Source organism: Erythrolamprus reginae, chromosome 3 (assembly GCF_031021105.1).
Source record: "Erythrolamprus reginae isolate rEryReg1 chromosome 3, rEryReg1.hap1, whole genome shotgun sequence".
In the NCBI taxonomy this organism is placed as follows: domain Eukaryota; kingdom Metazoa; phylum Chordata; class Lepidosauria; order Squamata; family Dipsadidae; genus Erythrolamprus; species Erythrolamprus reginae.
Window position 1 is genome coordinate 17,418,083 of NC_091952.1, and position 27,456 is coordinate 17,445,538.

Consider the following 27,456-nt stretch of genomic DNA (forward strand, 5'->3'; position numbering starts at 1 on the left):
ATATTTTCAAATATACTGAAAGATACTACAGGCACTATGAGATGATTTGCTACAGAACATTCTGTTCTTGTAAAATGGGAGTGGAGGCTAACTCAATGCATTGTCAATTATTCTATTCTATTCTTCATTCCATTTTCTATTCTATTCTATCCATTGTTTCTTCTTCTATTCCATTCCATTCTATTCTATTCTAATCAATTCCATCCCATCATGGTTGCTCTTCTCTACACTTTTCCCTAGAGTCTCGAAGTCTTCTTTTTATAGGGTGCTGTCCAAAACCGGACGCGGTATCCTAGGTGTTTGGTCTTTATTAAGGCTTTATTTAACCGAGCCCTGGCTGTTGGGCATCCTTCCTTTTCTTCCGTGCGCGCGGGACGCTCTCCCCTCCTCCGCCTGCCGGCCGTGGTGAGGTCGAAGGACGAGCTTTGGCGACGGATGCGGAGGCGTGCGCCGCTGGGCAGTCTCCACCTCTTCTGGCGAGGTCCCGGGGAAGCGCCGGAGCCTCCTCGGAGCTCTGGGAGCGCGCTCCGCAAAGGCGGACGAGGCGGCGTGTGTGGCGGTCCGCGATCTCTTTTCTCTCTCTCCCCCTCCCGGCCGGAAGAGCGACCCCCGGCGGCTTCTTTGGGTAGCGGCCTCGGCGCTCCGCAGCCACCTCCATGGACACCAGGTGGCTTTCCTGCCGAAGCCACGAGCGCTGAACGTCCCCGCGGCTGGGCTCCCTCTCGCCCATCGGCTCGTTTCTTTTTTTATTTTTATTATTATTTTTCCCCTCCGTGGGAAGCGAGGGGATCGGCTCGTTTAAAAAGAGAGGAGGCTCCGCTTTGGCCATGCTCCGATCCTGGGCGCTCGTGGCCCTCTTCTTAGGTGAGAGTTTTACGCACGGCTCGGCTGCTCCGGGAATTTGGGGAAGCGGGTGGGACGGGTGCGCGGCGGTGGGACATAGGGGGCTCGGGCCTGGATTGCTGTTCCCTGGTGCCGTCGAGTTTTAATCCGAGCTATTGAGGTCTTTCGGGAAAGCGCAAGGATGGAGGGATACATACATGCAAGCATGCATGCATGCATGCATGCAGGCAGGCAGGCAGGCAGACAGACAGACAGACAGACAGACAGAAAGGCAGACAGACAGACAGACAGACAGACAGACAGACAGACATTGCTCAAAAATAAATAAATAAAGGGAACACTCAAAGAACACATCCAAGATCTGAATGAATGAAATATTCTCATTGAATACTTCGTTCTGTGCAAAGTTGAATGTGCACAACAGCATGTGAAATGGATTGTCAATCAGTGTTGCTTCCTAAGTGGACAGTTTGATTTCACAGAAGTTTGATTTACTTGGACTTGTATTGTGTTGTTTAAGTGTTCCCTTTATTTTTTTATTTTTTTTATTTAGCAGTGTGTAGTGTTTTCCAGCCTAGCCACAGCTCCGGGAATGGCCCTGGGTTTATTTGCCCCGCACGAGTCTGTCCTTGGTGTGCTCTGGACTTGCTTATTTGCTTACACTTTTGAAGTTTCACCTCGTTTGCCGTGATGAAATGTCTGCAAGAAAACAAGCATCTTCAGGGAGCTCCAAATATTCTCGCGTCCACCCGAATAGCCTCTTTTATTGAAATGGGTGGCTGCAATGATTTCAAATTAAATGTTTTTTATATGGATCCATGTTTATTTTTGTTGTGAGCCATCCTGAGTCTCTATGGAATTGGGCGGCATAGAGATAGATAGAGATGGATGGATGGATGGAGAGCGAGAAAAATGAGAGAGAGAGAGAGAGAGAAAGATAAATAGATAGATAGAAAGAAAAGGGATAGATGGATGGATGGAGAGAGAGAGATATATGAGAGAGAGAGAGAGAGAGATATGAGAGAGAGAGAGAGATGAGAGATAGAGAGAGAGAGAGAGAGAGATGAGAGAGAGAGAGAGAGAGAGAGAGATGAGAGATAGATAGATAGATAGATAGATAGATAGATAGATAGATAGATAGATAGATAGATAGATAGATAGATAGATGCATGCTGAAGTCAAAAGTCCAAACCGAGCGCGCAGCGGGCGCAGCTTGATCATACCTTACGGGGCTGCTGCCGGGGAAGAGACGGTGGAAATCGCGCCGTGGAAAAACTTGGTTACCTGTTCCTGAGACGGGGATCGTTAAAACTCAACCTACGATGTTATTTTTAAAAACCGCGCTGCGGAGTCCTTTATTCTCTCCCGCTCAAAAGTGAAGCCTTCGCTAGCTTGATTATAGTTTTCAGTCCGCGGCACTTTGGGAAAGTTTTGAGGTTCGAGGGTGCGAGGAGAATCTAACTGCGAATTTACCTCTTTGGATTGCAGGGGAAGGAGGTTAGTGAAAATTTAAAAACAGCAACAGCAGTACAGTAAAGGGCTTTTTTTAAAAAAGTAGCTAATCCGTGAACGCTTCTGCTGAAATAAATGTGTTGAGCTTTCAAGACTCCGCAAAAGCTTTTAATGATTTTTGTTTTGGTAAATGAAGGAGGATTTTCTCTTAAGAAAGAGAAAATCCACTCCCATCCCCGTTTCAATGTTGGGATCAGTAATGAAGATACTGTGCAGTTCAAAGAAAAATAATGGGTTTTTCTTGATCCATTCAAAGCACTTTGTTCCATGTGGGGCAAAATGGCTCAGGAGAGATCTCATTCATTCCAGCTCATAGTGGTCCCAAAGGAGCTTTTATTTTAAAGGCAACTGAACTGCCTGGTTTTGGGGTTGGGTTTGTTTGTTTTTTAAGTTGCTTCGCTTCTCAATCAAGAAGCTGAAGAAGAACTACTGAAGAAGGCTTCGTAGATGAGAAGCAAAACGCCTTGAATGAAAAAAATGGACAGTTCAGTTGCCTTTAAAATAAATTATCACCTTTGGGATGGGGGGGGGTAGTATTTAATGCAGTTAGAAGTGGGAGAAACAGAATACACCTGTTTGCAAATAAAACCCCTGAGAGTTAGCATGTTGACTTGCATAGGAACCAATGTGGATGTTCAATGTTCTTTTAATTAACCTAAGAAGAGGAGCAGTTACCCCTGGGTCAGTGTTTCACAATCTGGGTAAATTCATCTTCCAGGATTTCCCAGCCAGTAATGTATATGGAAAGAGGGATGACTTTCTTGGCTTTTTGAAAATAAATAAATAAATTCTGCACAGAATGAAATTGCCAAGGAGTAACTGTTGAATACTTTGCATTGAGAGTGTCAGGAGAACCACAAACCAACGCAGGGTGAAAGTTAATCACACTGCCTGCTTTCTCAAGAGCTGTTCTCTGTTTCGAATAAACAGATTTTCCTTCATTGTCTTTTTAATAGGCCAAATTGTTCTTTGCCTTTAGCATGCTTGCTTTTTTTTTTTTTTAAAGGATGCTTCTTTATAATATTGTGCTCTGGAGAATAGGGGGGGATTCTCTCCAAAAGTAGCATAATGTGTGAGGTTTAATAAATCTCTTTCCTGTGTGGGCTCAACCACCTGGGCTTCCATTTGTAATGCAGGATGGAGGGAGAACTAGGAAAAGCATCTAACACTCCTGTCCAGAATAGATGAGGCTCCCTGCGTCTCTTGTGCCCCAAATACCAGATGGTGTGTGTGTGTGTGTGTCTTTGTGTGTTTGTGTGTATGTGCTAAATCTAAGACAATGTCATATGCAGAATCCTTCTGTCCTTTCTTCTCCCTTCCCATATTCTGGAATTGACAGCAGGCTTTGTAGGTGTTGTGGTTAGCTCTGGCCCAGCTCCTGCCCCAAGGACTGTGTATGTGGGGGAGACATCGACATGCTGCAGGCCTGTTTTGCCCCCCCCCCATGGAATCTGCTGATGAAGGCTCCTCTGACCAAGAAGACATGAGTGACAGGGAGGAGGAGAGTGTGGCAGACAGCTCAGAAGGAGATCAATTATCTAGCTCCTCCTTGGATTCAGAACAAGAGTTAATGATACAGCCACACATGCGGAGAGCGATGCATAGGCAACAACAACTGAGAGATTATTATCAAAGAAAATGAGGCCACCTGTGGTTGGGTGGGGTTGTGGTAATTAGTGAGGCTGCTATAAAGAGCAGCCTGTGGGTATGGCCATTGTGGAGGATTATATGATCGTTGTGTTTCATGACTGCTTTACTGACTTTGACTTTTTGTGTGCTGATTTTTCCCTGCTTTGAAACTAAACCAGAGCAAAGTGTGTTTCACTTTGTGAAAGAAGGACTTTGCATTGCCTCACAGCTGCAAGCTAAGTATCACAGGACTGATAAGGGACTTGTAAAAATTACCAGTTTGTTTGGAGACGAGAGCTCTTTGCTATACCAAAAGTGGGCTTGGTTTAAGTGAATTTTCATTATAAAGAACATTGTTTTGAATTTTCAAACGTGTGTGTGTCTGAAATTTGTACCTGTGAATTTTTGGGAGGATTCTACCAGAGAGCCCGACAGAACAGTAGGTAACCTGGTTGAACCTTGGTTCATGTGTTAAGCCAAGTATGTCCAAGGCCAATTCCAGAAGCGTGGCCACAATAACCAAATAGTAGCTAATACAGCAAAGAGTCTGGAGATGGCGTAAATACAAATTCTACTCTATTATTTTTGGTCTTATTTTGTAGAAACAAACATCCATCCACAGATGGATATGTTGGCTGATTTTTCTTAAGTGGGAAAAATATTATTTTCTTGATGCTCTTTAGTCTGTTTCCTTTGAAACCCCAAGTCACTGATTTCTTGGTCTGCAGATGTTATTCTGCAACAAAAGGGTTTCAGACACATGCAAATGATATTGCTAGGGTTCTGCTTCTGTTTGCTGGGGCTGGAATGGGTTCAGAAAGCAGCTCCCCTCTCAAGCAACTAATAAAATATCAGATTCAGTAATGAAGAAGAAGTGACTGCCGAGTTTATTAAAAACATCCAGAGTTTCTGTGAAAGAATTTTCTGAATAAACCGTTTGGTGGGGGTGGATGGGCTAAGACAGTGTTTTTCAACCAGTGTGCCGTGGCACACTAGTGTGCCATTAGACATGGTCAGGTGTGCCGCGAAGCTCAGAAAGAAAGCAAGAGAGAGAGAAAGAAAGAGAGAAAGAAAGCCAGAGAGAGAGAGAGAGAACAAGAGAGAGAAAGAAAGAGAGAGAAAGAGAGCAAGAGAGAGAAAGAAAGCAAGAGAGAGAAAGAGAGGGAAGGGAGGAGAAAGAGGGAGGGAGGGAGAGAGAAAGAGCAAAAAGGAAGGAAGGAAGGAAGGAAGAGAAAGAAAGAGGGATGGTGAGAGAGAGAAAGGAAGGAAGTGAGAGAAAGAGGGAGGGAGAAAGAAATAGAGTGAAGGGGAGGAAGAGAGAGAGGGAGAATTTTTTTGTCCAAACTTTTTTAGCGCCCCCCCCCCCGCTCAATATGCCCCAGGGTTTCGTAAATGTAAAAAATGTGCCGCGGCTCAAAAAAGGTTGAAAATCACTGGGCTAAGAGACACTGCTATCATCCTCTCCCATTATTGTACAATGTTGAGTGTGTTTAAGTGAATTTCCGTTAAAAAGAACATTGCTTTGAATTTTCAAACGTGTGTGTGTCTGAAATTTGTACCTGTGAATTTTCGGGAGGATTCTACCAGAGAGCTCGACAGAACAACTAACCTTGGAAGGATGGAAGGCTGAGTCAATCTTGAGCCTACTGAGATTCCCTCTGCCAAACTGCTGGCAGCCAGTGATCAGCAGAAGTAGCTTGCAGCAATGCACTGTAACCACTGCACCACCGAGGCTCTATATAATATAGTTTTATATAGTTCTATATAATTTATATATAGCTGTATATAGTTACTCAGCTGTGGATCGCAAGTAATCCAAGTCATTGCAGAAAAACAGTGTAATTGCTGCAAGCACATCCTACCAACACAAATTAACATTTTGCACTCCTGTTGGTTTTCTTAACCTTGGGGAATTATGGAAGGAACGTGCTATGGTGGTCAACATGATGGTGGCTGGGGAATTCTGGGACTCGAAGTCCACAGGTCTTATACAGTGGTACTTCTACCTACAAATGCCTCTACTTACAAACTTTTCTTGATAAGAAAAAGGTGCTCAAGATTTTTTTGCCTTTTCTCAAGAACCATTTTTCACTTACAAACCTGAGCCTCTGAAACTGTACTCGGAAAAGGCAGGGAGAAGCCTCCATGGGGCCTCTCTAGGAATCTCCTGGGAGGAAACGGGGCCAAAAAAGGCGGAGGGAAAGCCTCCGTGGGGCCTCTCTAAGAATCTCTTGGGAGGAAACAGGGCCGGAAAAGGCAGGGAGAAGCCTCTGTGGGGCCTCTCTAGAAATCTCCTGGGAGGAAAGAAGTCTGAAGAAGGTGGGGGGGAAAGCCTCCCTGGGGCCTCTCTAGGAATCTCCTGGGAGGAAACAAGGCCAGAAAAGGTGGGGAGAAGCCTACGTGGGGCCTCTCTAGGAATCTCCTGGGAGGAAAGAAGTCTGAAGAAGGTGGGGGCCTCCCTGTGGCCTCTCTAGGAATCTCCTGGGAGAAAACAAGGCCAGAAAAGGCAGGGAGAAGCCTCCGAGGGGCCTCTCTAGAAATCTCCTGGGAGGAAACAAGTCTGAAGAAAGTGGAGGGAAAGCCTTCGTAGGGCCTCTCTAGGAATCTCCTGGGGGGAAACAAGGCCAGAAAAGGTGGGGAGAAACCTCCGTGGGGGCCTCTCTAGAAATCTCCTGGGAGGAAACAGGGCCTCCACCCTCCCTGTGGTTTCCCCAATCACATGCATTATTTGCTTTTACATTGATGCCTATGGGAAAAAATTGCTTCTTCTTACAAACTTTTCTACTTAAGAACCTGGTCACAGAATGAATTAAGTTCGTAATTAGAGGTACCACTGTAGTTGGACACTTTTGTATTAGAGTGTGGGTGTGCTTGAGAGCAGGTTTGTGTTATGTGGGAGAGCAGAAAAAGAAGACACTGTAGTTTAGGGAAAGTAGCAGCTGTCAACTCAATAGTGGAGGAGGAGCAGGCCTGGACTGCACCTCACCAGCAGAAGATAAGTTGAACCAAGAAGCAGAACGCACCTTTTCAAAAAACAAGTGTTGAGAAGCTACAACCAGCCAGCATCTGGTAACGCACCTTTTTTTCCCTTGGCATAAACTGAGAAACTGCCAAGCCCATAGTTGGGAACAGCAGTTGATAGAAAAAGAAGTCTGTAGAGATTTTCAGTCATCCAGGTTGTCCCAAGGGGGCTGTTTCAGGAGGCAACTGGACTTTCTTTTTTTCTTTGAAGATGTTTCCTCATTTAAACCCTAACCCTTTGAATGGTGTGGGAGTAGGAATAGATTTCCAGAATAATAAAAAAATGCAGACTCAAATATAACATATTATGTAATGCAACTGCTGCTTTTTCACTTTTTGCTTCTGTGCGCAGGTGGTGAGACCGTCCGACTCCACCGCACGGCTTTTGGAAACGCCGCATGGGCTTTTGGTTTTTGCCTGCATGCGTATGTGCGCGTGCACAGGTTGGACCGACCTCTGCGGGCTGGTCACAGACAGCGGGGCGGGCCACATCCGCCCCCCCCCAGGCAGCATCTTGCCCAGGTCTGATGTATATAAAACCCTACATGGCATTGGGAGCCAAGGAGGAGGAGGAGAAAGAAGAAGAGGAAGAGGAGGAAGAGGAGGAAGAGGAAAAGGAAGAAGAAGAAGAGGAGGAGGAGGAGAAGAAAGAAGAGGAAGAGGAAGAGGAGGAAGAGGAAAAGTAGGAAGGAGAGGGAGGAGAAGAGGAGACGAGGAGGAAGAGGAAAGGAAGAAGAAGAGGAGGAGGAGGAGGAGAGAGGAAGAGGAAGAAGAAGGAAAAAGGAAGAAGAAGAAGGAGGAGGAAGAAGTGGAAGAGGAGGAAGAGGAAGAAGAAAGGAAAGAAGAAGAGGAGGAGGAGGAAGAGGAGAAGAAAAAGAAGCCCTTGTCAACTTTTGCCATCTCAGGACAAAGAGGAGGAAGCATAATTGGCTTCAATGTATGTTGAAATGAACCAGAAATGATGGCACGGGGGAAGCTGTAAGTCCCGAAGACTGGAAGAAGGAGGGGCGGGATATTCATACATCTGTGCTTGCCCACCTATGCTTGCCTTTTCCGTAATTTTTTTTTTTTTTTTTTGTATTTCCTCCAAACGCATTTGAAGGCACTGGGTGCCGACTTTGCATTATTCATGAGTCTGAGAGTTTTGACAGGAACTTTGTTTTTCGGGGAGGGGAAGGGAATGTGTCATTATAAGATGTCAGTATCCAAGATGTAACATTCCTGGGAGAGACAGTTCTTTGTAAAAAGTGCCAAGTTCTTCCCACTCATCCAGAAGAATCCAGGAAGGATGATCATCATGTTGTAAAGTAAAAGGCAGAGAGCTTTGGGGAAAAGTTCTAAAATTGGGGGGAGTTCTGCCTTCGGTTGTTGAGGTTTGCAGCCCTGACCACTGCTGGTTGAAGACATAACGATTACCTACTAAGTTTGGAAAGGGGGAGATGATCCCTTCGCCTTATCTGGCTTGCAGCTCAATTTCTAAAAGTCTTCTCCCCTTTCCCTCCTCTGCCATCTGCTGCTCAAGAGAAGCAGAAGGAGAAGGGAGTGAGTGTGAGAGTCTGTACCTCCACCCTCTTTGGCTCCACTCAGTCATTCTTCCGCCTTATCCACTGTGGCAAGTATCCATGAGACTGAAGAGAGGAAAAAGTTACACACGTCAAATTATGATCTACAAAAGATCATAGACAGAGGTGGTATTCAGCCGGTTCAAATCGGTTCGGGCGAACCATTGGTAGTGACCTGATGCTCATCTTCCCTTCATTCCACATCACCCCAAAAGTAAGATAAGTTTCATTTATTTATTTATTGGATTTGTATGCCGCCCCTCTCCGGAGACTCGGGGCGGGTAAAAGCAACAATAAAGCAGTGTACAATAGTAGTCTGATGTTAGAAACAATTAAAAAACCCATTAATATAAAAGAAACCAAACATACATACATACATACATACCATGCATAGAATTGTAAAGGCCTAGGGGGAAGAGGGTCTCAATTCCCCCATGCCTGATGGCAGAGGTGGGTTTTAAGCAGCTTACGAAAGGCAAGGAGGATGGGGGCAATTCTAATCTTTGGGGGGAGTTGGTTCCAGAGGGCCGGGGCCGCCACAGAGAAGGTTCTTCCCCTAGGTCCCGCCAAGCCACATTCTTTAGTTGACGGGACCCGGAGAAGATCCACTCTGTGGGACCTAACTGGTCTCTGGGATTCGTGCATCAGAAGGCGGTCCCTGAGATAATCTGGTCCGGTGCCATGAAGGGCTTTATAAGTCATAACCAACACCTTGAATTGTGATCGGAAACTGATCGGCAACCAATGCAGACTGCGGAGTGTTGGTGTAACATGGGCATATTTGGGAAAGCCCATGATTTCTCTCGCAGCTGCATTCTGCATGATCTGAAGTTTCCGAACATTTTTCAAAGGTAGCCCCATGTAGAGAGCGTTACAGTAGTCGAGTTTAGAGGTGATGAGGGCATGAGTGACTGTGAGCATCCCTATTAATGGTCCAGAAATCTCTCAAGACCTGAATTATGTCATCAAATGTGGGTGTACTGTGGATCTGGAGACATTCTTAGATGGCTCCACTGTGTGTTGTGGCCTGTCAGCCACCTGCCCCTCCAGAAGACAAATCAGATGAAGAGGAGACGTGGGAGGCAGGTTAGCACCAAGGCAACCTGAGAGCTCCTAAGGCAGTGATGGCGAACCTATGGCATGGGTGCTACAGGTGGCACGCAGAGCCATATTTGCTGGCATGCAAGCTATTGTGAGCCGCTCCGAGTCTTCGGAGAGGGGCGGCATACAAATCTAATTAATAATTATAACAATAATAATAACAACAACAATAATAATAATGATGATGATAATGATAATAATAATAATAATATCATCATCCTCATATCATCATCATCATCATCATATTTATTTATTTATTTATTTAATTTTTTTCATGCCGCCCTTCTCCTTAGACTCAAGGCGGCTTACAACATGCTAGCAATAGCACTTTTTAACAGAGCCAGCCTATTGCCCCCACAATCCGCGTCCTCATTTTACCCACCTTGGAAGGATGGAAGGCTGAGTCAACCTTGAGCTAGTGATGAGATTTGAACCGCTGGCTTGCATATCTAGCAGTCAGCTTTAGTGGCCTGCAGTACAGCACTCTACAAACTGCGCCACCTCGGCTCACATTTAACCACGTGCATCTATTTATCGTATCTTAAATACTGAACTATTCCTATAACATACTGTAGTTCCTTGGCTCAAAATTTTATGTGAACTCGGGTTTAACTATAATTTATTGCGTGAATAAATAGACAGAATAACAGCACTGAACGGAACTAATCCAACCCTCTGCTCAAGCAGGAGATGCTATACCATTCTGGACAAATTGATGCCCAATCTCTTCTTAAAAACCTCTAGTGATGTAGCACCCACAACTTTGGGAAGCAAGACATTCCACTGATTGTTTTCATTGTTAGAAAATTTATCCTTAATTCTAGGTTGGATCTCTCCTTGATAAGTTATCATTCGTTATTGCCCTAGCTCAGTTCCAACACGCTTGTGTAAGCTGGCCAGCTGATTTTTGGTTAGCACAGATGGTCTGGGAGGGCATTTTTGGCTTCCAGAGAGCCTCTGCGGGGTGGATGGGTGAGAGCGTATTTACCCTCCTCTGGCTCCAGGAAAGCCTTTGGAGCCAGAGGAGGGCAAAACATGAGCCTCCTGGGCCCACCAGAAGTTGGGAAACAGGCCATTTCCAGCCTTCAGAGGGCCTCCCAAGGGATTGAGCCCTAAGACCTATCTATGTTGCCAGGCATGGGGCAACTAGCACATGCCCCTCCCTTCTGACCAGTTGAAGTCCATAAGTCTTGAAGCTGTCAAGTTTGAAGTTTGTAAAAAGTGTACATGGTTTTAAAAAGTGTACATGCTTTTAAAAAGTATTCTGCTACACTGGTATTTTATTAAACCATAAAATACTACACCATTTAGTTCAGAATACTTTTTTCCTTGTTTTCCTCCTCTAAAATCTAGGTGCATCTTATACACCGGTAGGTCTAATACACCAAAAAATACGGTACCAAATCATCTGCAATGGCTTGCAATTTGTATTCTTTTTTGTAATTATTTCATTTTTTTTCTGAAGAATCAATCCATGTACCTTTACATGTTACAGTATTGTAAACACATGCTTATAATTTACATTTTTCATTTATTTTTCATTAGGCTTTTCTATTCTCTTTGATCTTTAGGTGGTCCCTCTACCTAAGAAGAAACTTTAAGCCTTAAGTTTTGGATTTTTAAAATTCCCCTCACCTCATCTTCTTCCTTCGGCAGTGATTGTCTTCCTCCTCTTCTTCCTCCTCCTCCTCCTCCCACCCAAATTCCGAGTTTTTATTTGTTTCCTAATGTTTTCACGCATTATTTGCTTTTAAATTGATTCCTATGGGGAAAATTGCTTCTACTTACAAACTTCTCTACTTAAGAACCTCGTCACGGAAAGAATTAAGTTCTTAAGTAGAAGTACCACTGTATAATGTAGAGAAAGAAGAAATAAAACTTTCTTCAAAATTTCGTCACTACTTATCCATTTCCTTTTAATTTCTCAGCTACTTCCTTTTTGTTTTTGTACTGCCTCCATCCCTCATTCCATATTTCCTTCCAAATTTTTCCAACCACTTTATTCTTGTATTTTTACTCAATCTCCCTTTCCTTGTATTATTCTTTTACCCTCGTAGCAACATCTTTCTCTTTCTTTCCACTCTTCTCTTTCTCAACTCAATTTTCTGTAAAAAAACCCACCCTGCTTTTCCCTCCTTTTATGACCACTAATTTGAACATCTTCATCCAAATAAACCACAATAACATCATTGTGCGTATCTATTTATTTACATTATCGTTTCAAAGGCTCTTCCAAGATCATCAGGAAATTGTCTGGCAAGGTCAATAAGCTCTTCACAGTCATTTTCTCCATATCTTTAAGGTCACAGTCCTTTCCACTTTCCACTCTTCCAAAAACAGCAGCTGGGCAAAATACTAAAACAATTTACCACCATAGTGAGTATTCTCCAACCACTGTTCCGCCTTCCAGCTCTGCATTTCATGTTTAGTCCATTTATTGTCCCTTATTTATTTTTCTTATATTAAAATCTATTCCAATTTTCAAATTCCTTTGAAGTCCAGTCAAAATCTTTTAAAGCTTTGTCCAATTTTTCGAAACAGCTCAAATTCTTCAATTTGTGGGCTTTAGTTGAATATCCCTTCTACTTTTATTCCTTTCTTTTATCTACATACCCAAATGGTTGCTTCTTCATTTCTGGTCATTTTTGTTCCCTTAAACAATGTTAAAGTCTCTTTTTTTTTGTTCTTCTTTGGCAAAATCCACTCACCCGCCTCCTCTCTTCAACATTCCTATCCTACCGGCAATTCATTTTTAACTATTCCATTTATATTTTTCAGTATTAAAGTTCAAAACTTTTGAACTGCACGACCACAATGCCAGCATTTAGGGTTTAGTCCTCCAATCATATATGGCAACTGGGAAGGAGTTCTATACCATTTTAGATATATATTTTCCTTTCCATTTCCTGAAACTTATCTATTTTAATTTTTTGTATCCCTCTCATTATTCCTTCTATTCTTTAGTCCGTTAAATTAAAATCCTTACTCTATTTATTCTTAATTTGATTCAGCATATATTCCTTATCATCTGTCATTAATTTATATATCACCTATACTCCTCTTAATCCTTTCTCTCTATATTTCAAAATTGTATCTATTTTATTTTCTCTCAGACCCATTTTTATCTTATCTATTGGCTCACTCCATCTTAACCAATTTTGGGGTCCACCTATTTGTATTATCTCATTGATTTTCATTAATTCATCTTTTATTTGATTATACCCATTTATTTCTAACTCTTTTTCACCCCTCCCTATTACACTTCTTATAGATATTCCTTGCTTCCACTCTTTCTGCCATCTACTCCATACTTTAAATGCTACTTTCCTGGTCCTATAGTTTTCTTGCTTATTTCATTTAAATTTGAATCATGTATACTTTCTTTTCCTAGCCCTTGTTCACCTCATTTCCTAATTTCACCCATTTCTCCTCCCTTTGGTCCAATTCTAGTAATTGTTTTATTTGGAAGGCTTCATAATATTGTACAATCATAATACTGTATATTCGGTAGTCCCCATCCCAATTGGCTCTTGTTTATATATACAGTGGTACCTCATGATACGAACGCCCCGCCATACGAACAACCCGAGATACGAACCCGGGGTTCAGAAATTTTTTGCCTCTTCTTATGAACATTTTCTGTCTTATGAACCCTCCGCCACCGCCTCCAAGAAGCCCCGCCGCCCGGCTGTTGCTTTTTGAAACAGCCGGGAGGCTTCTCAGCGTCCTCCTGAACCCGAATGCCAAACCCGAACTTCCAGGTTCGGCATTCGGGAGGCCACTGAGAAGCCCCCTGGCTTAGGCTCCGTCTAGACCAGTGATTTTCAACCTTTTTTGAACCGCGGCACATATTTTACATTTACGAAACCCTGGGGCACATTGAGCGGGGGGAGGGTGGGAGTTAAAAAAAGTTTGGACAAAAAAATTCTCTCTCTTCCTCCCTATCGCTCTATTTCTCTCTCCCTCCCTCTTTCTCTCCCTTCTTTCTCTCTCCATCCCTCTTTCTTTCTTTTCTTCCTTCCTCTCTTTTTTGCTCTTTCTCTCTCCCTCCCTCCCTCCCTCTATGTCTTTCTCTCTCCTTCCCTCCCTCTCTTTCTCTCTCTCTCTTGCTTTCTTTCTCTTTCTCTCTCTCTTGCTTTCTTTCTCTTGTTCTCTTTCTCTCTCTCGCTCTTTCTCTCTCTTGCTTTCTTTCTCTCTCTGAGCTTCGAGGCACACCTGACCATGTCTCACGGCACACTAGTGTGCCGCGGCACACTGGTTGAAAAACACTGGTCTAGACCTCCAGCGAGGACGCGGTGGGCAGCGGCTGGGCACGGCGGCGAGGGTGCGTCCGACTCGGGGCTGGCGGTGCCCGACGCAGTGGGGAACATCGGCGTGGGAGGCAGGAGAGGACCGAACGACCAGAGCAGCAGCGCCACGGCCACGCCCGGCTCGGCTTCCCTGGCCACCGCAGGCACCGCACACCACGATCTTCCGGGCCAGCCAGGCTCAGCAGCGAAAGGTGGCTGCCTGACCGGGAAGGCTCGGCTGAAAGGGGCCGGGGCTGGAGCCAAAGAGAGGGGCATGCCTTCCGCCCAGGAAGCCCTGCCCCTTCATGCCCGAAGGCCGGCCTTTTTGGCTGGAAGAGAAGGTGAAATGCTGGCGGCTGTAACAGCTGCTGCAAGAGGCTTCCTCGCCCGTGGCCGGCAGAAGAGCGCTCTTGCCCGGCGGGAGGTGAAGCTTCACCTCCTGCCGGGCAAGAACGCTCTTCTGCCGGCCACGGGCGAGGAAGCCTCTTGCAGTAGCTGCTACAGCTGCCAGCATTTCACCTTCCCTCCCAGCCAAAAAGGCCGGCCTTCGGGGATGAAGGGGCAGGACTTCCCGGGCGGAAGGCGTGCCCCTCTCTGTGGCTCCTTTTTGGCTGGGAGGGAAGGTGAAATGCCAGCGGCTGTAGCAGCTGCTGCAAGAGGCATTTCACTTTCCCTCCCAGCCAAAAAGGAGCCGCAGAGAGGGGCATGCTTTCCGCCCGGGAAGTCCTGCCCCTTCATCCCTGAAGACTGGCCTTTTTGGCTGGGAGGGAAGGTGAAATGCCGGCGGCTGTAGCAGCTGCTGCAAGAGGCATTTCACTTTCCCTCCCAGCCAAAAAGGCTGGCCTTTGGGGATGAAGGGGCAGGACTTCCCTGGCTGAAGGCGTGCCCCTCTCTGTGGCTCCTTTTTGGCTGGGAAGGAAGGTGAAATGCCAGCGGCTGTAGCAGCTGCTGCAAGAGGCATTTCACTTTCCCTTCCAGCCAAAAAGGCTGGCCTTTGGGGATGAAGGGGCAGGACTTCCCTGGCTGAAGGCGTGCCCCTCTCTGTGGGTCCTTTTTGGCTGGGAAGGAAGGTGAAATGCCAGCGGCTGTAGCAGCTGCTGCAAGAGGCATTTCACTTTTCCTCCCAGTGAAAAAGGAGCCGCAGAGAGGGGCATGCCTTCCGCCCGGGAAGTCCTGCCCCTTCATCCCCGAAGACCGGCCTTTTTTGGCTGGGAGGGAAGGTGAAATGCCAGCGGCTGTAGCAGCTGCTGCAAGAGGCATTTCACTTTCCCTCCCAGCCAAAAAGGAGCCGCAGAGAGGGGCATGCCTTCCGCCCGGGAAGTCCTGCCCCTTCATCCCCAAAGACAGGTGTTGTATACTTGTAAATAGTTTGGTTCCGTGTGGAAACGCTGTCTGAGCGAGAATCAGGAAGTTGCTCCTGATTGGCTCAGACGCGGCTGCTCTCTCTCTGGCGGGAACCGCAAATGTATAAAAGGAGCGGTTTCTCCCAGGTAGAGCAGACGGTATCCGCTGAATGTCACTTACCTTTCTGAGCTGAATAAAGGAACCGTCTTTTCACCTAACCCTGTCTCTGGGTCTACTTCAACCGGCTTTTTTGGCTGGGAGGGAAGGTGAAATGCCGGCGGCTGTAGCAGCTGCTTCTAGAGGCATTTCACTTTCCCTCCCAGCCAAAAAGGCTGGCCTTTGGGGATGAAGGGGCAGGACTTCCCTGGCTGAAGGCGTGCCCCTCTCTGTGGCTCCTTTTTGGCTGGGAAGGAAGGTGAAATGCCAGCGGCTGTAGCAGCTGCTGCAAGAGGCATTTCACTTTCCCTCCCAGCCAAAAAGGAGCCGCAGAGAGGGGCATGCCTTCCGCCCGGGAAGTCCTGCCCCTTCATCCCCGAAGGCCGGCCTTTTTGGCTGAGAGGGAAGGTGAAATGCCGGCAGCTGTAGCAGCTGCTGCAAGAGGCATTTCACTTTCCCTCCCAGCCAAAAAGGCTGGCCTTTGGGGATGAAGGGGCAGGACTTCCCTGGCTGAAGGCGTACCCCTCTCTGCGGCTCCTTTTTGGCTGGGAAGGAAGGTGAAATGCCAGCGGCTGTAGCAGCTGCTGCAAGAGGCATTTCACTTTCCCTCCCAGCCAAAAAGGCTGGCCTTTGGGGATGAAGGGGCAGGACTTCCCTGGCTGAAGTCGTGCCCCTCTCTGCGGCTCCTTTTTGGCTGGGAGGGAAGGTGAAATGCCAGCGGCTGTAGCAGCTGCTGCAAGAGGCATTTCACTTTCCCTTCCAGCCAAAAAGGCTGGCCTTTGGGGATGAAGGGGCAGGACTTCCCGGGCGGAAGGCGTGCCCCTCTCTGTGGCTCCTTTTTGGCTGGGAGGGAGGGTGAAATGCCGGCAGCTGTAGCAGCTGCTGCAAGAGGCATTTCACTTTCCCTCCCAGCCAAAAAGGAGCCGCAAAGAGGGCCACGCCTTCCACCCGGGAAGTCCTGCCCCTTCATCTCCAAAGGCCGGCCTTTTTGGCTGGGAGGGAAGGTGAAATGCCAGCGGCTGCAGCAGCTGCTGCAAGAGGCATTTCACTTTCCCTCCCAGCCAAAAAGGCTGGCCTTTGGGGATGAAGGGGCAGGACTTCCCTGGCTGAAGGCTTGCCCCTCTCTGCGGCTCCTTTCTGGCTGGAAGGAAGGTGAAATGCCAGCGGCTGTAGCAGCTGCTGCAAGAGGCATTTCACTTTTCCTCCCAGCCAAAAAGGAGCCGCAGAGAGGGGCATGCCTTCCGCCCGGGAAGTCCTGCCCCTTCATTCCCAAAGACCGGCCTTTTTGGCTGGGAGGGAAGGTGAAATGCCGGCGGCTGTAGCAGCTGCTGCAAGAGGCATTTCACTTTCCCTCCCAGCCAAAAAGGAGCCGCAGAGAGGGGCATGCCTTCCGCCCGGGAAGTCCCGCCCCTTCATCCCCGAAGACCGGCCTTTTTTGGCTGGGAGGGAAGGTGAAATGCCGGTGGCTGTAGCAGCTGCTGCAAGAGGCTTCCTCGCCCGTGGCTGGCAGAAGAGCACTCTTCTGCCGGCCACGGGCGAGGAAGCCTCTTGCAGCAGCTGCTACACCCGCCGGCATTTCACCTTCCCTCCCAGCCAAAAAGGCCGCCCTTCGGGGATGAAGGGGCAGGACTTCCCGGGCATTAGGCGTGCCCCTCTCTGCGGCTCCAGCCCCGGCCCCTTTCGGCCGAGCCTCCCCCATCAGACGGCCGCCTTCCGCCGTTAAGCCTGGCCGGCCCGGAAGATTGTGGCGCGCGGTGCCTGCGGCGGCCAGGGAAGCTGAGCCGGGCGTGGTAGTGGCGCAGCTGCTCTGGTCGCCCTGTCCTCTCCTGCCTCCCATGCCGAAGTTCCCTGCTGCGTCGGGCGCTGCCAGCCCCGCCGCCGCTGCGCCCAGCCGCTGCCCACCCCGTCCTCCCTGGAGGTCTAGCCTGTCATCCTGGCTCAAGCGGGCGGCGGCAGACCGTCTTTGTGGTTTTGGCTGGGGGGGAGCAGGAGGACCTTCCTGACTCCCTCCCCCCAGCACTTCGCCCAGGACAACAGTCAGGGCAAAGCAGCGTGGGGCAAAGGGAGGCTCAAGCCTCCTTCGGTGGTGGCGGACGGCTTTCGGGTTTCTGAGTTTTGGGCTTACATGCATTAATCGCTTTTCCATTGATTCCTATGGGAAACAATGTTTTGTCTTACGAACTTTTCACCTTACGAACCTCCTCCCGGCACCAATTAAGTTCATAAGACGAGGTATTACTGTATACTGTCTTCAGTGTTACTCTTACTCTTTCCCCTCCAAAGATCCATTCTCTCAGTTCTCCATCCCATTGCTTTAATTGTTCAGTGTGGATCTCCACTGGCAACGCTTTATATACATCCCTCTTTTATTTTTAATTTCATCAACTCCATATTTCCCTTCTCTTTTTTAGATAGCTAGTTTTTTCATTGTATTTATGTTACTTTTTTGAAAATCCCTTTTCACTAAAATTTCTTTTTTCCACAATTCTAGATCCTCTATTTGGTTCAGTTCCTGTTTGGATTGCTCCAACTTTTGTTTTATTTCTATTCTATAGTTTTCCTGTAGCTCTCTCTGGTATTCCTCTATTTCTTTAATCTTTTTATCCTTCATTTTTTTTCTTTTCCTATTATAAATCATTTCTTGAGAAATAGCGTAGGCTCGAAGGACAGGCTTAGCCGCATCCCAAACAATTGTATACTCTTCTGACTCTAAGTTTTCCTTAAAATAATTATCCATTACCTTTAGCAATTCCTCTTTCTTTTTCCCCCCTAAATAGATAATTCTTATATGTCCATTTATATTCCCTATTTGTCTTCTTCCTCCTCATTTTCTTCCTTTTTTTCTTCTTCCGATTCCTCGCTAGAACTTAATTCCTCCTCTGCTGACTTTGGAGGCTGTCTGTGCTTTGCTTTGCTCTTCTCCTTACATTGTGTCTGCAAACATTTCCAATGTTTTTCCGGTTGTTCTTCCTGTTGTAACACACCAGAATTTCTCCAACATATCCTCCGCCTCTTTTACGTTAGGAGCTGTATATCTTCTCCCATCTTTGAATGCAATCAAGTGTAGTGGAATTCCCCAGCTGACTCTCTTGCCCGTTGTGAAATAACACATCAGCATAGTTTTGCAGTTCTCTTTTTGTCTGCAATGTTACATACCTTGGCATAGGTTAAGCCAGGCCATTATTCTAAGTCCTCCCCACTTCAGGCTTTGAATGTCATATCCTTTACTCTCTCCGTTGAAAAAGCAATAATGTCACGTGGGGGTTGTTTTCCGTCTTGAGTCTTGCACTGCAGCCTGTTTGGCCGTCTTTTTAACTGTCTTTAATTCTGGTCGAATAACCTCCAAATTAGCTGTTATGTCATCAAGATTCTTATTGATATTTCATTCAGGCCTGCTAAAGGATTCTTCAAAGGCTGCCACAATTTCTTGCTTTTTTGGAGCCATTTTAAAATGTTACTTCCTCTCTTCCTTCCCCTCTGAATTTTGCCCCTTTTTTTCCCCAGTTCTTACTGGCCAAACTCCGCTCGCAATCCCCTCTGCAGATCTGTAAAACCTCCAGTTTCACTTTCCAGTACTTGTAAGGGTCGTCTGTCACTCTATGATGTCTTTTTAGAACTTCTTCTGTTTCCGTAGGGAGGGAGGATTCAGGGAAGCGCCCACTCCTGTCGACGCATGTGCAGAATCTCAATGATGACGATGATGGTGAAGCCGATGTTTATAGGCTGGCCTCTGTTGTTATGGATGATTTATGATTTAAAAATCAAATTAGTTTTTTCCATTTGTTTGATTTTTCTTTTCATTTTCCTCATTTTACTTAACTCTGCCAAATATTCCAATTCTTCCATCTAAGACACAGAAAAGAGAAAAAGCGCCCATCAGTCACAGAATAGATACAAAAGAGAAGCTTAGGACAGGATTATAAGGGAATTGAATGACTTACTTCTGCTATCATGGCATTCAATTCCTCCAGCTTCTCCATCTCCTCCAGCAAGTCCATCTCCTCTTCCAGATACATAGGAAGGCTGGGCTCCGTCTGTTTCCGCTGGGACTCCTTGTATTTTCGCACATCCATCTGGCAAAAGAAGACATCTTGAACACTTTTGAACCGAGGAGGCAAATCTACAAAGTTTGATTCTGTCTCTAGGCCAGAGGTCAGCAACCCACGGCTCTGGAGCCATATGTGGCTCTCTCAGCCCTCTGCTGTGGCTCCCTGTTGCTCAAAATATGTGTCACAATCACTGGTGTGTGACACCCACCGATGCACAATTTATTAAGCTTTTTGACCCCCGGTAGGCCATCCATGGATAAATCCATTAAAAGAAATGTTATAGAAGAAAACAGAATCTTTAATTAAACTACAGTAATCCCTCGCTACTTCACGATTCATCTTTCACGGATTCGCTATTTCACGGGTTTTCAAAGGGGACTTAAATCCATTAAATCCATTGAAAATTTTAAATCCATTAAAATCCTACAGTCAGGCATGCAAGCTAACAAGCAAACAAATAAAACTGAAGATCTCTTACCTCAAATATGGCTTTTCCTAGATAAAATATGAAAAGAGCCATGATGTGAATCAAATAAACTTTACCTAAACTACTGTTGAACTACTAAAGAAATATATATAAATAAATAAATATAGATAAATATGTATATATAAAATAAGAAACAAACAAATAACTAAACAAATACATTTTATAAAAGAGATCAATAATAAGAACAAAACCAACTCCTCCAACCATTAACTACATAAATCACCCACGCAGAGAACCAAATCTCAGGTGAATGCCTTTCATTCAGCCCACGCAAAGGTTTTATTTACTTCCCCTTTGTGACCTCATGCACCTGTCATAAGGATCATTATTTGTGACCTCATGAGGGAAAAGCAAAGCAAACTGATTGGATGATTTAATGCTACTCAGTGCTTTATCTACAGTGGGGGGGGGGAGTATTTAGTCAGACACCAGTTGTGCAAGTTCTCCCACTTAACTGGCTAAATGAGGATTTTTAAGATTGGGGTTTTGTCCCTCTCTTTGTGTAAGTTTTTCACCGCTCTGCCACTTGCAGACTCTTCCAGCGCTTGCTGTATTTGCATTTTATAGCTTTCAACGGCATGCAGATATTCTTGGTACGATAGCAGAATATATAAAAGACGTGCCAATCTATATAAAGAAGAATATTTGTGTGCACACACAGTGGGCCTTCATGAAGCAGAGAATAAGGATTGCTCAAATGGCGATGGGAGTTGACATTCATGTATATAAACATGACATTCCCTGGCAAGCTTTGTAAAATCCGAAGCCATCCAAACATGGCTGACGTTCGTTTTACTTTATGGAAAAACATCTGGAAAGTGAGGTATAGCGATGGAGCCTTCAGTTCACTTGTTGAGAGGTGAAGCCATACAGATTAAACAAATACATAAAATACATTGATTAGATTAGATTAGATTTATTGGATTTATATGCCACCCCTCTCCGCAGACTCGGGGCGGCTCACAACAATGGCAAAAACAGTACATAGTGACAAATCTAATATTTACCAATCTAATTACAGTTTTAGATTAAAAAATTCATAAAAGCAACCCCAATATATATAAACAAGCACACAATCAATCATACACCAAAACAACATGAGCAAGGGGGAGATGTTTCAATTCCCCCATGCCTGATGGCAGAGGTGGGTTTTAAGGAGTTTACGAAAGGCAAGGAGGGTGGGGGCAATCCTAATCTCGGGGGAGCTGGTTCCAGAGGGTCGGAGCCACCACAGAGAAGACTCTTCCCCTGGGTCCCACCAGACGACATTGTTTAGTCGACGGGACCCGAAGAAGGCCCACTCTATGGGACCTAACCGGTTGCTGGGATTCGTGCGGCAGAAGGCGGTCCCTGAGATGTTCTGGTCCGGTGCCATGAAGGGTTTTATAGGTCATAACCAACACTTTGAATTGTGACTGGAAACTGATCGGCAACCAATGCAGACTGCGGAGTGTTGGAGTAATATGGGCATACTTAGAGAAGCCCATGATTGCTCTCGCAGCTGCATTCTGCCCGATCTGAAGTTTCCAAACACTTTTCAAAGGTAGCCCCATGTAGAGAGCATTACAGTAGTCGAGCCTCAAAGTGATGAGGGCATGAGTGACTGTGAGCAATGACTCCCGGTGGCTACTCATTGGCTACTCATTGATTATAGATTTCTGTACCTGAGCAGAATGTGAGGTATAGATTCTGTGTTCAGTTCTGGAGATCTCACCTACAAAAAGATATTGACAAAACTGAACAGGTCTGAAGTTTCATCAAGGCTTTAATGGTGGAAGGTTTTAAGCATAAAACTTATCAGGAAAGACTTAATGAACTCAATCTGTATAGTTTGGAGGACAGAAGGGAAAGGGGGGACATGATCAAAACATTTAAATATATCAAAGGGTTAAATAAGGTTCAGGAGGGAAGTGTTTTTAATAGGAAAATGGACACAAGAACAAGGGGACACAATCTGAGGTTAGTTGGGGGAAAGATCAGAAGCAACGTGAGAAAATATTATTTTACTGAAAGAGTAGTAGATCCTTGGAACAAACTTCCAGCAGACGTGGTTGGGAAATCCACAGTAACTGAATTTAAACATGCCTGGGATAAACATATATCCACCCTAAGATAAAATACAGGAAATAGTATAAGGGCAAACTAGATGGACCATGAGGTCTTTTTCTGTCGTTAATCTTCTATGTTTCTATGTTTCTATGATGTTCACATCCTACAATAATGTTTCTCAACCTTAGCAACTTTAAGATACGTGGACTTCAACTCCCAGGATTTCCTAGCCAATCATATATTGCCTGGGGAATTCTGGGAGTTGAAGTCCTTATATATCTTAAAATTGCCAAAGTTGAGAAACCTTACCAGCTGGCGTTCAACACATTTGACCGATAGCAAAAAGTAAACCATGGTGGTGTGGTGGCCAAAATGTTGGAATAGGAGTGGACCTAAGCTCTGCTTTCAGCCATGGAAGTGAGTGAGTATCTTTCGGACAATCATATTTTTTTCTATCCAACCTAACTTCTCTTTTTATTTTTTTTAATTTTGAATACAAATAATTCAAACATAATGCATATAAATCTAAATAAAAAGAAAAAAATACAAATATTACAGTGCACACACACCCTTCCCTGGAGACCATTTATTTCCTTATATTTGTTCTTCATCTTCTATAACAAGTAAAGTCCTTGGGAGTTGGGTGGCATATAAGTCTGAATGAATGAATGAATGAATGAATGAATGAATGAATGAATGAATGAAAAGAAAGAAATACATTATATTCAAATTGTGCCCTTATCGACTCCAAAACAATATACATTCTTGAGTGGGTTTATTCCCTTTGCCTTCTACCAACACTGGTTTTATAAAATTCCCCCATATATCATAATCATTGTTTATTTTAATCGTCCCTTTTTAAAAATTTAATATCTGTTGTTAATTGATCATTTGTTGCCATACTCCAGATTTCATTATACCAATCATTTCTTTGAATATCACAATTTCTACCCAGCTTACTTCACAGGGTTAGCACTGTGGGCAAAAGTTGGAAGAAGGAATGTTATGTAGGTTTCATTGACTTCTGGTACAAAAGACCGGATATTAATTGAATAAATATCACATGATTACCAAATACTGTATCATATTAGATCCAAGTAGAAGGTTAAGATGGCCTGAGATAATTAATTGTGCCCTATGACGATCATTAAGTGTTGTACTTCATCTTTTCTGAGAGCATATGCACCAATGAAAAATTCCCTGTGTGTCCAATCCCACTTGGTCAATAAAGAATTCTATTCTATTCTATTCTATTCCATTCCATTCTATTCTATTCTATTCTATTCTACTGTACTCTATTCTATTTCATTCCATTCCATTCTACTCCACTCCACTCCACTCCACTCTATAAAATGGACTTTGTTTTTAGGGTTATAATCCACAGTAACAGATAAAATAATAAATAAGCCATCTCCATCTTTTTCCTAGTCTTCTGAATGACCTGCTAGTTTTTCAAGTATCAAAATGATTTTTTTCAACAGCAGGGATTTGATGATATCAAAGCAGTTCAAAATCAGGTGTTTTTCCCCCCTCATGCTCTTCTTTTTGTAACATATAGAAATGAAATGAACTTGAAATGAAGCAGTAGTGGCTTCATTTCTTCCTTCTAAAATTAAATCTGGGACACCTCAGTCCTTGCGTATAATAACAAGATTATTATAATAATGCCTCCCTGCCACAGATTTCACCCTAAACCCATATGCACCAAGACAAATTCCTTGTGTGTCCAATCACACTTGGCCAATAAAATTCAATTCTATTCTATTCTATTCCTCTCTGGGCATGCAAGTCGTCACCCCAGTTCAGCTCTGCTACACATGTGTGCACATTTCATGCCAGCCAGCTGGTCATCAAATCTCTGCCGTGCATGTACGGGGGAGCACATGTGGGGCCTGGCCTCGAGCCACCCAAGAACAAAGTAATTAATCAAACACACACACTCAAATTTGTTGAAATCAAACAAGGATTGTTCTTTATGTTCAGAAAACTCCAAACCATGATGTTTCAGAGCAATGAGAATTTAAGTAGTCAATAGGTCAGACTTAATTACTCCAGTCAGTGCAGGAGCTTTCCAGGCTTACAGCAGCCAGCAATAACTCACAATTGGAATGTCAGAATGTCACAGAGATCCAAAGGCCAAAACGAAACCAGGATGCATCAATGTCTATTTCCAAAGCTGAATGATAATCTCCCACACAGATCACTCCAACCCTCCCCCTTTTTCAAGATTGCAGCAGTGTCATTAAGTCTTATCACCTGTGCCCTATAATTTTGCGCAGCTGCTCTTGTCTTCCCAGCATTCTCCGGACCCGAGCATTCAGAATAGGATTATTCATTAACTCTTCCGCTTCTGATTCAGATGAACCTCTGGCTGGAGAGCTGACTGACTCCATTCCCCTCTCTGTCTCTCCAGTTCCTTCCTGCTCCCTGTTTCTCCCTGTCTCTCCTTCTGGTTCACTGTCTGATTCGTCCTCCTGCCAGACTGGTCTTCTGTGAACAGATGGCCCTCACTCCTCTGCGTCAAAATCATCAGCCACAGGAGCTGGCCTGAACCCAACCACAACAAGAGGGTGTATGCATATGTGCAGGGGGCATGCGCATGTGCAGGGGACATGAAGGAGACATGCAGATGCATGCATGGTGCATGTAGGGGCATGTGCACATGCATAGGGCACATGCACATGGTTGAGATTCATTGCATTTTGGGGGTTCACACGACACACACTCAGTTCGGAAAAGATCAGCCATCACTGCCCTAAACTGTAAGCTTTCGCCTTTTTAATTTTTGAACCAGAGAGCTTTTTTGTGTGTGCACTCAACTACACCAAGACAGGATCTCCGAGGGACTTGTTAATAGACTCTTAAATGCTTAGGAACTTAAGCAGCTCAGCTAAGTTGGGGCTATGTTTGGCTGGTCCCCAAACAGAGCAGACCTTAAAATACTGATACTGAATATGTTCAGTGCTTGATTCCTTTTTGTCCTGGTGGAATGTTCATGCTAAGCAGTGCTTTTGCTGGCTTCGTTGCACTGAGAGTGACAGATTCAAAGGCTTCCTGCCATATTTTGCTGGATAGATAAATACGTTCACTCATCCCCTCTTAAAATTAGAATAACTTTATTGCCACGTTGAATGTACACCAATCGGAATGCATTAAAATGAAACTTCGTTGCATACCCCTCTCAAAGGGCCTCCACCTCCAATATAAACTACATAAACACGGCAAAATAAATACAAAATTATGACTATACCCACATACAGTATATGACATGGACAAACCACACAGTTTAGTTTGGATGTATGCATGTGAAATGGTGAGAGAAACAAATCTTGTGAGTTTAGCAAATGGATGGCATTGGGAACAAAGCTCTTCCCTATGGAGAATCCTTACCCATAAATATAAATATGCCTATAAATAAAACTATTAAATCATATAGTCCCTTGTGAGAACTCCTGAAGCCTGGGGACGGTGAAAAACGGCTCAACGGCCCAACCTGAAGTTCATTTCTGAACTTTCAGTTGGGCCATTGGACCCATTTTTCTCCATCCACAGCCTCTGGAAGCTTTCCTGAAGCCTGGGGAAGATAAAAATGACCTCCCCGCCCTCTAGAAGACCAAAAATCAATTGCAATCGATTTTTTTGCCATCCACAGTGATTCCTGTGTGCATGCGCAGGATAAGGGCAGTGTGGGCGTTTTTGCGTGCATGCGCAGGGGGAGGGAGTTGCATTATGGTTGTAAGCCCGCATGCATGCCATCATTGATATAAGGTCTACTGCTTGAGCTGGGGGATTGGATTAGAAGACCCTTCCAACTCTGTTATACTGTTACTGTTTCCCTAGAACAGGGGTAGGCAAAGTTGGTTCTTCTATGACATATGGACTTCAACTCCCAGGATGCTAGGATGCTTGGCTCAGGAATTTTGGGAGCTGAAGTCCACAAATTATAGGAGAGCCAACTTTGCCTACCCCTGCCCTAGACCACCAAATCAAGAAGGAATTTAATAATAATAATAATAATAATAATAATAATAATTATTATTATTATTATTATTATTATTATTATTATTATTATTATTATTATTATTATTATTATTATTATTATTATTACTCTCTTGAATCACTTTATGTTCTTGCCCTGATGCCTTAAGCTCCCTTTCCGAAGATGCCTCAGCAACTTAAATGCCATTCAGGCACTCCCTGGAGCACTTTGAGCCACTCCGAGTTATGCTGGACTTAGTTGCTTTTTCACACCTTTGAAACCAAAGCAGAGCAACGCGTGTGTGTGTCTCTCTCACTTCGTTGGAAGAAGAAGGGATGTGAAGTTTCTTCTCAACTGCTAGCTAAGTACTTAATGACTGCTTAAGGGAAATTGTACAGACCTCCAGGTTGTTTTGGGACGAGTGCTCTTTGCAATACAAAAAGAGTGCTTAGTTTATTTTGAATTTTGTGATAAAGAACATTGCTTTGAATTTTCAAACGTGTGTGTGTCTGAAATTTGTACCCTCCTATCAGAGTGCCTGGCAGAACATATAGTAGTATTGACAATGCATAATTGATAGACTGGATTTTATCATGGATTTAATCTGTTATTTATCATTTTATCCTACAACTTTTGATTGTGTATTTTTATTTGTTTTGGTCTATGACTGTAAATAATAAATTTGAGTATATAGTAGTTTTTTTATTGTAGATTTTATTGATTTTTTTATTGCTCTTTTTATCAGTATTATATTTGTAGCTAATTGTTGTTAGCTGCTCAGAGTCTGTTTCCTGGGACCAATATTAGGCTATGCAGTTTCTCTGACTGCTGTCTGAAGGGGTAGTAGCTTAGGTGGTTTTTTAGCATCTGTGTTGGGTCTTACGCCATGAAACCTTTGCATAAGGAGGTGTGTGGTTAACTCCTGGCATTCAGAAGGGCTTGGAAGAACGGTGACTCTCAAATCAGTTTTTAACTGATGTGATTTTTATTCTACGTGCTGCTGTATGCTGCATTTTGTGCTAATTATTTTGAGCTGGATGATTGTTAAAATAGTAGTTCATTGTTTCAGGATTTTTAAAAATACCCTTGCATTTTTCAGCAATAGATGGAAGAAACAATGGATTGTTTGGGTTGAGAGTGCAGCGCTGCACTCTAACCACTGCGCCACCCTGGCTCTAAAGTTAACTGAACTTTAACCATTGAGTTTTGCTGGTTGAAGAAAAAAATCTCAGTCCTTTGTAAAATATGTTTTATGGGGAGGGAGGGAAGGAGAGAGGGAAGGAGGGAGGGAGGAAGGAAGGGAAGGGAGGGAGGGAGGGAGGAAGGGAAGGGAGGGAGGGAGGGAGGGAGGGAGGGAGGGAGGGAGGGAGGAAGGAAGGAAGGAAGGAAGGAAGGAAGGAAGGAAGGAAGGAAGGAAGGAAGGATTCATTGTTTT

General features: G+C 44.6%; 1 protein-coding gene across 1 annotated transcript in view; it reads left to right on the top strand.

The window, feature by feature from the left end:
* Window positions 1-547: 547 nt before the first annotated feature.
* Window positions 548-27,456, top strand: part of APCDD1L (APC down-regulated 1 like) — a 94,056-nt gene continuing 67,147 nt past the window's right edge. The window contains exon 1 of the mRNA XM_070748791.1: window positions 548-864. Within this exon, the coding sequence (XP_070604892.1) occupies window positions 828-864 (37 nt within the window). The 5' untranslated portion in view covers window positions 548-827. The remainder of the gene's footprint in view (window positions 865-27,456) is intronic.